Source organism: Arachis hypogaea, chromosome 14 (assembly GCF_003086295.3).
Source record: "Arachis hypogaea cultivar Tifrunner chromosome 14, arahy.Tifrunner.gnm2.J5K5, whole genome shotgun sequence".
NCBI classification, from domain to species: Eukaryota; Viridiplantae; Streptophyta; class Magnoliopsida; order Fabales; family Fabaceae; genus Arachis; species Arachis hypogaea.
The window spans coordinates 10,207,389-10,220,039 of NC_092049.1; the positions used below are offsets into that span (position 1 = coordinate 10,207,389).

The following is a 12,651-nucleotide window of genomic DNA, read 5'->3' on the forward strand; positions in this document are numbered from 1 at the left end:
TTAGGGGTGTCCATGGATCGGATCGTATCCGCAAATCCGCGGTAAATATCCGTATCCGATCCGAAAATTGCGGATACGATCCGATCCGCAAATTGATCGGATCGGATCGCGGATATCTGCTCTACATCCGCGTATTCGATCCGCAGATCTGCACTATAATAATTAAAAAATAAATAAATATATATATGTTTGGTATTATATTTACTTGTTTGTATGTTTTAGTTAGTAATTATTATTCATATATTGTATTATTTTATTTTTGTTATTTAGAGAGAGTTTGATTAAATATTTTAGGAATAAATAAGTTTAAAAGTATGAAAGAAATATTTTTATCGAATTATTTTACATAAAAATATGATTAAAAAGAGAAGGTTTAATTATGCGGATATATCCGATATCCGATCCGATCCGAAAATGTGCGGATCGGATCGGATCGGATCCGGCACTAAAAAGTGTGGATATCATATCCGAGATCCGATAGAAACTGTGCGGATCGGATCGAATTTTCGACCATATCTGATCCGATCTGATCCGCGGACACCCTAATTGATTTTCCCTTCAGTATTACTAATTAAATTATAATCCGGAAATTGCAATGGGGTCTATACTAGACCAAATGTACATTTTATTTATCCGTGATTAAGAAATCTTAAAAGGACAAATGAAAGAACGAATGAAAGAGAAGAAAGAAAATCGAACCTGAGTCTCTTATTATTAATAAAAAAATATTTTGCTATGTTGTTACCCTTGCATTATACACGTGTAGCTAACTATTTTTAGTTTAGCTAAGCTAGTTAGTACGCAGAAATAGAATAAATCACTCTTCAAGCCAAAAAAAAAAAAGGAACAAATTTCTACCTACCTATACAGCTATACAGCTATATACTGAAAATCAGGATATAGATAGTCTTCATTACGTGTTTTGTTAAATAAGTTAATTTCGCTTAGACCAAGAGTTCTTTTGAAAAATTTTAAAAGTTATTTTTTTTAATTTATAAAAAATTATATTAATATTATTTGATATAATTTTTTAAATATACTTTTTAAAAAACTATTTAAGAATTTAAAAAAATAAAAAAGAATTTAATTAAATTATTTACCTAAATTGGCTCAAGTCTTTGACGTGTTTATCAAATTTCTCTAGACTTAAAATCTGTGACACGCACTTAGTTTAATTTGATTAGAGCACGAGATTAGAGTAAAACATGTGCAACCGGCTTGGCAACAAAAGTCTAATGGATTAGGTTGGCTCCTAACTAAAAGTTTGAGAAATAATACACTTAATAATCTTATATACAGAAAATACAGACATTTAATTTTTAATTAATTAATATTAATTAACTTTAATATTTAAGTTTATAATTTATGATTTGAAATTAAGTATATATAATTTAAGATAAACAACTTAATTTAAAAAATAATTGATATTAACTGAAAAAATTAATTACCTAATGTTCGAGACATTGTTGTAGTGTTAGCTTTTTCAAATTTAGATTATGAATTATTGAAGCAAGTATATTTTACTCACCACAAGATGATGATGACCTTTTTCTTTGCCAGCAATGAGGTCCTATCAATAAATGATGATCCATTCATTCCTCCCCGCTCCCCCTCTCACTTTTTTTCTCAAAACAATGCATTATAGTAATGTCTAAAATATATAATAATATACAGAATAACATAATTTTAACTTCGTTCCCAAAATTAAAATTTTTTTTTTTATTTTACACAACACATATATACATACTCATACACACACTATTATTACAAATTCTATAATATTCTGAACTTATCCAAGATTCGAATCCTTGTATAGCTGTATGTTTATAAGACATCTAATATACTCTAAGATAAAGGGACTATTTTTCAATCTCAAAAAGATGTTTATGGTACAACTAAAATTTCAAAAATTTTTTTGGTGCAAATGACTAATCTCAAATATTATTTTAAGAGTTAACTTGTATATATTACTTACTCAAATTTTTTATATCTACTAAAAATTCATGCCTCAAAATAATAAAGACTAAAATAGAAAAGGAAAAGCGGCCAATCTCAGATATCATTTTCAGGACTTAAATCTCTTATATATCACCTACTCAAATCTCTTATATCTGCTAAAAGTTCATGTCTATGTCTAAAAGTAATAAAGACTAAAGCATTTGTTTACGTTTCGTAAATGAGGTAAACATTGTTTTCAGTTTTGAGTAATAAATGCTAAATATAATTGCCCTTAGATACAAGTTTTGCCTTATACTTCAATATATTATCATTTGGATGTCTCTTAATTGCAAATATTCATCTGCATCCTAAGAGTTGGATAGAGCCTATGTAATTCTTCCCTCATTGTTTGGTATCAATTAATGTGGTGATTGAAACCGAAGAGGGAATGTTATTAAGGAGATTAGAGGAGTCAACGTTAAAAGTAGTAAGATTGGAACACTCCTGGCTTATTAGTTCTACATGAACTAGAATTCCTATCAGTGAAGTAGGTATTAGAGTAATTCAGTGTAGGGAAATTTGGATTCATCAAATAAGGCATGTGTTGTAATCAAGACTTTCTTTCCCTTACTTGTGGTATGAGATATATCTCTTGTGATTTGTGTATGCAAATTTAGTAAGATTGTGTGGCCTTAGTTAAGAATAACATAGTTAAGGATAATATGAAGAGAAGAAAAATATTAATATAGTTTGAGTGATACTATGTGTACAAGTTATTTTGTAATTAAATTTAACAAAGTTGGTGTAAAATCGAGTGAAAAAACATACGTGCATATATCACTATTCTTTTTTTTTTTTTTTTGCGTTTTGTGTAGCATACAAATTTTTATTGAAGAGCACAAAAATTTATTGATATAGCACACAAATTTTCAAAACATAACACACAAATTTTGTAAGTAACACAAATTTTTTAATGTAGCACAAATACTTTTGCGTATAGCACACATATTTTTGCACATACTACATAAATTTTTGTACATAATACAAATTTCTACTGCGAATATATTTTGTTAATTGGGTAAATCAATATTCTAAGTACGTAATTTTCCAAAAAATTTTATCCTACGGTACATAAAAAATTATACGTTATGCAACAAAGATTATTGTGCTGTTAAAGAAATGTAAGAAGAAAAAGAAATAACAGTCGACAATCGTTAAAAAAAAATGACGCAAATTTTTTATTTTTAAACAACTTAATTAAATTTATATTAGTCATAAAAAAATTTGGACACCTAACATTTTTGAATTTAGTTTATGATGATGCATGAGTTCATATGGAGAAACATGATGAGTATTAAGAGAAAAAAAAATCTATAATGATGTAAGAAGCAAAAAGAAAATCTTCATTCAATATAACAAAGATAAGGAACGAATGTATGTGTTATACTGTGAGGACAAACACCTCTAGCACAATTTAAATTTTTTTTTAATAATATATCATTAAAATATTTATTATTTTATTGTATTATTAAATTTGATTTATTATATTAAATTATTATAAAATTTATTTTATTATCATATTATATATTTTTTATTTTCACTATCAACATACATTTTTTAAATCCATCCCCTGCCAATTCTATTTCAGTAACATATTTATGCTTTTCTTGACATTCACTCTTCTATATATCATAAAATATTCATTCATATATTAATAAACATATATGCATGTGAGATTTGAGAACCCACTAAAGGTGCAGCCCTCCTGTGAATTTGTGACTTTAAAATGGTTAAAGGAAGTAACATTATAACAAATTATAGGTATAAATGAAATGGACCTAATAAAGTTCTTTATTTATTTATTTACTTTTTAATATCTCCCTCTAGACCATAATATAATGAAGTCAATTATACTGTGGAAAATTTAGAAAAGAAGCCTGTTACCTAATAATAATGTCCCATGTTACTGTCATTAGTCATTACAACTTTAACTTTTTTTTTTCTCTCTGTGACTGTTATATACGACTTGTTATAATAAAGCACCGTCAACAAAAAAAAAATAACGTTTAAAGCAACCTTATCGTTTTTGTTGAATTAGATATGATATTTATTCAACATGATGCTTTTACAACACCCAATTTCCACAAATTTCATGTGAGAGAAAAGTCATTGGTACACGCCTTTCGTCAATCACAGCTTCTCATACAATAATTTCTATATGTATGTTATATATATATAGAAATGAGAAATTATTAAACAATGCATGAAAAGACTTTGTTGAACTTAATTGTGGGAAAAATTATATTTTTCATCCATGCAATAGTATATACGACACAAAATTCACACTCCTCCATCAGAAATTTTAATATAGATGGACCAAATGTTAGATAATTTTTTTTATTCTATAAAAATAATTAACATATAATTATTAGAGTTAATTTTTTAAAAAATTTATTAATATATATATATATATATATAATTATAATTTTTTTCATAATTTTATTTTAAATATTACATAAAAAAAATAACAATATCAATAGTACATTATAAAATTATAAAACATCAATAAGTTATAGCGTATTTAGTTAAAAATTATCACAAATCTTATTAATTAAAATTAATTCTTCTAAAAATTTTAAAAAATTTGAAAATAAATTATAAATAATTAATTATTTGAAAGACATGGTACTATTATAAAATACAAGATATAAGATATTTTTATAAAAAAATTTTTAACAATTTCAATTTAAAAGAAAAATAAATATTTTTTACAAAAAAAGAATATCTAAAGTACATAATATAATTATTAAAATATAACTACATAAATTATTATTAATATAATAATATATATGTTAAATATTTTAATATAAAAAATAAATTATTTTTTTAAAATAAATATAGAAATTATTATATAAAAATTAATTTAAAAGGTACAAAGACTTGAGAGTATAATATTAAATTAGTTAAGTAAAAAATATTAGTGAATTAAACAATTAAAACATAAATTCATCACATAATAAAAACAATTTTGCTATGTTACCAACAGTATTTCTGCCAACTTATGCTAACTCTAATTTATAACGGTATTTAATGGAAGTGTCTTTATGGATGTATCTAATAAAAATAGTTTATTTTATGGCTGTGTCTAATAGAATATCTTTATAGATATATTTTCTGAATGTGTCTCTTTATACATGTGTTTAAAATATAATAATTAAACATTATTGGTAATAAGTTGGCAGATAATATATTGGTACCCTATATTTTTTCTAATAAAAAATAATACATATAAAATTTTTAAATTATATAATATTTTTTTAATTTTTTAAACACGTATCTTATATATAAATATAAATTTTTAAAATTTTGAGGGAGCGAAGTCACTACTCGCTTCCCTCTAAGTCCGTCCCTCTCGCCTAAATATATTAAACAAAATTATAAAAAATTAACTATTAATTAGCCAATTTTAACGTTTGGATTTATAATTTGACATTTAAAATTAAAGTTTTATGATTTAGAGTCAAAATAAATAAAATAATTTAAAAAAATTAGCTGACATTGACCGAAAAAAACTTAGTTATCTATCGTTACTCATAAGTTAAATCCATAAAAGAAAATTATGTTATGAAATGTTTGAATATTGGATGTGTTTGATTGTAATGGATCAATTTAGTTAAGATTTAATTTGAAAATATATATCAATTATAAATTCAAACGTAAATTAGTTGAACCAATTATTACCCCTTGACTATAACTTTATAAATAGTCTTTCTAGATGTTGAATATTACACATTTGATAATAATATCATTAATAAGAATTTTCTTGTACTCTCTTCTTGATTATTTTCTTTTAGTTAGAGATATAATTATTTATGTATTTTTTGTTATAATTTAAATTTTTAAAATTAAATAAATAATTTTATGACATAATATTAAAATTTTTATAAATATATATACATATATAATATATGTATAGAATTTTCACATAAATTTAATAAAAAAGAAAAAAAAATCTATGTAAAAATTATACAACTTCAAATTTTTTTTTGTATATATTCTTTTATTAGTTTAAATTTTTTGAATAAATAATTTTATAATAATTTTTTATTCTCTCCATTATTATATAACAAATTTATCTTATTTTGTTGAATAATTATTAAGGTAAATTATTAATATTGAAAGAATTGGGTTATATCTTAAATTTAAGGTTTAATTATTCTGTCAGTCCTTATAATTTCACTAAGTTTTTAATTAAATTCCTATACTTTTTTTCTTTTCAATTGAGTGCCTATACCATATCTGATTTTGTAATTAATTCTCTACCGTAATAAAAACGCTGGAATTAATAGAATATTTCGTTAAACAAAACGAATATGTCTAATATTTGACTGAATATTCTATATAATTTAACAGAATATTCCGTTAATTTTAACGTTTTTGTTACGGTAGGAACTTAGTTATAAAATCTTATATAATATAGGAATCTAATTGAAAAGAAAAAAAATATAAAGACCTAATTAAAAATTTAATAAAACTATAAGGACCGTAATTAAACCTAAATTTAATTTCAATGTATTGTTATTAGTACTAACACTTGACTAATCACTCGTTATTTTAAAGTTTTACAAATTAAATAAAAGTAAGAACATGTGATTTGATAGTTAATGCGCTAACATTTAGATTCCTAATCATTCTCAAATATATTATTTATAAATGTTCATAAATTAACTATAGTTGATGACCACATCAACTTGCTTATTTATTTAGATAATAAAATCATTCTTCTTAAAAATTTAAAAATCAAACAATTTTTTTTATAATCAACAAGAATTAAACTCTAACTTTTTTAAGTCACAAAAACTTTAATATTATTATATTATAGTATCACTTTCTTTTAAACACTTAAATTAATAAAATAAAATACATAAATAAATATATTTCTAACCATTTATTTTTTGGATTATTCCCTTGTCACGGCGCCGTAGTACATGAAAAATTAATTTGAAACAGCAAGTGCGTGAGACATGAAACGAAATTAGGTACACAGAGGGCATTGTAGTATTTAGTAAAAATTCAGGTGAAGTCGACTTCACGTCAAGTTGATATCTGAAAATCGTTAGATGAAAATTTAGTCAAATCAATCAAATTATTTAACGGCTCTCAGGTATCAACTTCACATAAAGTCGACTGCACCTGAATTTTCACCTTGTATTATTCATCATGGGTCATTGTTGTGCATTTGAGTCTTTCTCTAATCTCTATAAATAGAGAGGCCCTTCACCATATCTATGTCTTAAATTCTCCCAACAAGAAGGGAAGTTAATTAAAGAAACAGCAAGAACACATCTATCATGATGAATTCCCTTTTTGGTCTCACTAGTGTTTTATGCTTTGTGGTTGGAACACTAATATTACCCTTTTCAAATGCACAACTAGATCCCTCCTTCTACAACACCACATGTCCCAATCTTCATTCAATTGTGAGTAACGTCCTCACAAATGTCTCAAAATCTGATCCAAGAATGCTTGCTAGTCTCATCAGGCTCCACTTTCATGATTGCTTTGTTCAAGTATGTATACTGATCTTATTTTATACTATATACTATTAAAATATTATATTATTATTTGAGATATAACTTAACTTTTAAAATAAGTAATTAGATTGAAAATATATTTATGTCGAACAACATATATCCATTTGATTCAATTATTATTTATTAAGAAATGGGTTAATTTTATTTTAATAATTTATTATATAAAAATATAATAAATAAAAGGAAGTATAAGTAAAAATAATATATATATTAAAAATAAAATTACAAGATCCACTCGATATTTTTATTCACTATAACACATGCGGAAAATAGTGATAAAAAAATTGGCAGCTAATTCCAAAACCGCCACAAATTAAAAAAATAAGAACGATTCAATCAGCGTTTATAAATGTGTAGCAGAATACGATGGATTAGCGGAAATTTTGTGGACAAACTACATACTACTAAATCAAACAATTTTTTAATAATATAACACATAATATAGTTGACACACGCGCGAAGACATCATTCCATACATATCATACTATCATATAAAATAAATTTAAGGAACAATGTTTTTCTCTACAAAACGTTGCTTCTTCAATAATAATAATAATAATAATAATAATAATAATAAGGAAAAAGGACATGATCTGCAGAGGGGTGTACGTAGTACTCTGTAGGGTGGGTACCTTTGATTTGGTTTTCTCAATGAAACTTCAGTGTAGTGGTTGGCACTAACATATTGTGCTCTGCCTTTTTTCTATTTACTTAAGAAAAAACATTTTATTTATTAAATAAGGAAAAGTTTAGGCGTCAGCAACTTTATTAAATTCTGGCCAGCATATAATCAGCAAAAAAAATGAGCTATTGGATGAAATCTCACATCAATCTCATATCATTAAAATCATCATTGATGGCTATTTGATGGTTACAAATCACAATAGTTACTCCTAGCATTTCTCATTAAACAATTATATAGCACTTACATATAACAGTAAAAGAGAAATGTTAAGAGTTAAGACTATCAAAATTTATTGTTTTTAAATATTATTTAATTATTAATTTAATTTTTTAATTTAATAATTTAATAATATATTTTATTTTATAATTTGAAATATTAATGACTAATTAATAATAAAAATAATAAATTTAAATAATTTTTAAATATTTTTTGTAGTAAAATATTAAATTTAAATTTCAAAAGAAAAATTAAATATTTTTTATGTTAAATTAAAATTAAAAAATAAGTCTAATATTTGATTACATTTAATCTTAATATATAAAAATAAAGATAAATGTTAATCTCTTTTTTTTTTAATTTAGAAAAGAAAATTAATACAAGATCAAACAAAAAAATTACAAGAGGTTATTGAAAACTAACAACAAAAAATAAAAGAAATCAATAATAAAACAAGGAAGCAGAAAGAAAAGGGGGAAGGAAAAGTAGAAAGAATGATGGAAAGGGATTGGAGGAGATGAAGGTGGACCATGGCTGCTTTGTAAATTGGTATGGTGGCGACAACTCTCCAAAGATTACTTCATTCCTTTAATTATGAGAGACAGAAAAAACGCAGAGAAATTTATTTCAGAGTGCAATTTCCTTTCCCCAAAATGATAATAATCAACTATTTAATTTGTCCTTGTGTTCTACCATATACAGGAAATAAAATACACTATTCACTTTAAAAAATTCAGAAAATTTGAAATGGCAAGAGATTTTCCTATATATATTGGCAGGGTTGTGATGGATCAATTTTGTTGAATGACACAAGTAGCATAGTGAGTGAGCAAAGTGCAGTACCAAATAACAACTCAATAAGAGGTTTAGATGTTATCAATCAAATCAAAACAGCCGTGGAAAATGCATGTCCTGCTGTTGTTTCTTGTGCTGATATCGTCGCTCTTGCAGCTGAAGTATCTTCTGAGTTGGTATGTAAAAACTAGTTCCATTCACCTATAATATTCTTATTCAAATGAATTTTATCTTATTATGCTACTCATGTCTACCTTGAATTATAGAATTACTTTAGTGTTCAATTATATATTGAATTTAATTTTAATGTATTATCAATATAAAGTAATTTTATACGTGTATTTAATTATATAATATTACATCAATAAAAATAATTATTTTTTATATCGAGGGATCTCATAAAGACACGTAAAACGTCTTTTTGTAAAGACGTTTATATGTCACATTATTATTGGACTTATTAATGAATCATTTATTTTTAAATTTCTTAATAAATTTGAATAACATTGATTTTTTTATTACAATAACAATAAATTCAATTTTTTTAGGAATTTAATTATAATTTTAAATTTTTAGGAATTTAAATGTCTGAAAAACAAAAAGTTAGGAATATATTTGTCTTTTTATCAAAAAATTTAAAGATATTCGATTTAGATCGTGTAATTCGATCGGATCAAATCAGGTCTAATAATTGTAATACAGACCATTAGATTTATTATTGTTACTATAATAAATCAATTTTGTTCTAGTTTATTAAAAAATAAATTATTAACAGGTTTAATAAAGATGTTCAATAATAAAATAACACATATAAACGTCTTTAAAAAAAATATTTTAAGTATGTTTATTAAAATGGTCTCTTTTTATATTTACTATATATAAATAGTTATCTAAATAACAGATATAATTGTACGATTATGTAAAACATTTTGTTCTATCAATATATCAAAATTAAACTCTTATATATTTGTGTAAAATATTTATACAATTATTTAATTATATATCTTTTAAAAATTAATATATATTCACGTATAATAAATTTAAAAATGATTATTTTTATTAATATAATAACGTGTCTAAAAAAATTCTTTAGACTTATAACGTGTTGACAAATTAAATTCTTAATTTTTAATTAAATGTTGACTAATTATTTGCTTTAATTTGTAGAGTTTATCAAATAATTTATTTTGTGATGCATGGCAGGCGAATGGTCCTAGCTGGCAGGTTCCATTAGGAAGAAGGGACAGTTTAACAGCAAACCAAACACTTGCTAATCAAAATCTTCCAGCTGCCAACTTCAATCTCACTCTACTTATATCTAGATTTGCTAATCAAAATCTCAACATTACCGACCTTGTTGCACTCTCAGGTATATATCATAGTAACCTTCAGTTCTCAAGAGGTTTCAATTTTTTGATAAAATGATTTTTAAAAGAAAGAAATATATTTTGTCTTTTTAAGATGATCTTAATTTGATAAAATGCATTAGATATTGTGAAACATATTCCAAGAAGAATTTTAAAGATTAGATTTCGATGTGATTTTAAACTCTGTATTTTTTAAATTTCGTAATTTTACAATAAGTAATTTCTTTTACATAAAAAAATATTCCAAAAAAAATTAAAAAAGGATCTAGAGAATTTTTTTTTGGGGACTTTGTATATATTTTTTAAATAATTTTCCAAATGCTTCAACAAAAGATTGAGTTGAATGCATGTTCATTCACAACTTAAAAAAATATATATTGCATTTTGTAAAATAAAAATTATTTTAAAAAATTAAAATATCATTTCCTTTTTTAGGAGCCATTTTGTCAAAAGTTAAAGTTAAAGTTTTTAGAGGTTCAAGGTCGAAGTTTAATTACCATATAAATTGAATATTTTAAATTTTCTAGAAATTAAATTTACCCTCTATAATTATTAAAAACCGAAAATACAATCTATCGCTTTTTCCCAATTTAATTGTCATAAGAGTAATTGAAAAAATAAAATAAAAATTATATTAGATTCCATTTTGAAAATTTAATGTGTGTGTATATGTATATAAAGCACAAATGATAAACTTTTGTGGTAAATTATATATCTTTTTCATTTAAAGTATATGATAATATAAATAGAACTATGCTACGTGTATATTAAAATCAGTCACTAAAATTAACTACTAGTATAAAATACATGTTGAAATATAAAATATATATTAAAAATAAGCTAAACAATATATATATTCATACACAATTCTATGATGACTGATTTTGATAGTTAATTTTAGTATACAAATAATATTTTTGTGACTGAAAATATAGATGAAGTTGTGTTAAAAAATTTGCAGGGGCTCACACAATTGGCAGAGCTCAATGTAGATTTTTCAGCAATCGATTATACAATTTTAGCAGCAGTGGAAACCCTGATCCAACTTTAAACACAAGTTACCTACAAACACTTAAATCAATATGCCCTAATGATGGCGGGTCAGGGACTAATCTCACCAATTTGGACCTAACAACCCCTGACACATTTGATAACAACTATTACTCCAATCTTCAACAACAAAATGGATTGCTTCAGAGTGATCAAGAGTTGTGGAACACTACAGGTGCATCTACAATTAGCATTGTCAACAGTTTTAGTAGCAACCAAACTCTTTTCTTTGAGGCATTTAAGGCTTCAATGATTAAGATGGGTAACATTGGAGTTTTAACTGGCTCTCAAGGTGAAATCAGAACACAGTGTAATTTTGTCAATGGGAATTCTTCTGGATTGGCTACTCTAGTCACCAAACAATCACAAGATAATGATGGAAGGGTTAGTTCAATCTAATTAGAGGGAATTATCTATGCTATTAAGATATTCAGAGAATAGGGATTATACCAATAAATGAATAGATAAATGTCATGTGCTTATATTATGGTTCATTATATTGTTGTTATTATAACTTTTTGTGCACTATTCTATATATGGTATTGGTTGCTTTATTTGTACTGTGAGAATTGAGATATTGAAATAAAATATTCCTCTCAAAACGAGAGCTTCTTAATATTCAAAGTTCAAACCCCTAATCTTGCAAGTAAAATTCACCCAAGATACAACTCATCTCAACTTAACTAACTGTTCTAGAAGTGCACATGGGTCGAGCTAAATAGAATTTAACTAAATTTAAATTCAACTCAAATATTTTATTGGATCTATTTTTAAAATTTAAATTTAGGGATAAGTATTGTTTTGGTCCTTAACGTTGATGGTCAGAATCAAAACCGTTTCCATCGTAATTTTGGATTTAGAATCATCCTTAACGTTTTTTTTCGTATTAAAATCGTCATTTTTAATAAAATTTTTAATTTTATTCCTAAACTACCCTTATTTTAATAAAATAAATATAAAATAAAAAAAAATAAAAAACAGAACGCGTTTTGGGGGAAGGTGATGA

The 12,651-nt window shown here is 24.5% G+C and overlaps 1 protein-coding gene across 1 annotated transcript; it reads left to right on the forward strand.

The window, feature by feature from the left end:
• The first annotated feature begins 7,219 nt into the window (after positions 1 to 7,219).
• LOC112741452 (peroxidase 15) lies at positions 7,220 to 12,261 on the forward strand. The gene is made up of 4 exons (XM_025790450.2): positions 7,220 to 7,508; positions 9,213 to 9,404; positions 10,432 to 10,597; positions 11,557 to 12,261. The coding sequence occupies exons 1-4, from the start codon at positions 7,290 to 7,292 to the stop codon at positions 12,042 to 12,044; spliced, it is 1,065 nt and encodes a 354-aa protein (XP_025646235.1). The 5' UTR covers positions 7,220 to 7,289; the 3' UTR covers positions 12,045 to 12,261.
• The last annotated feature ends 390 nt before the right edge of the window (positions 12,262 to 12,651 follow it).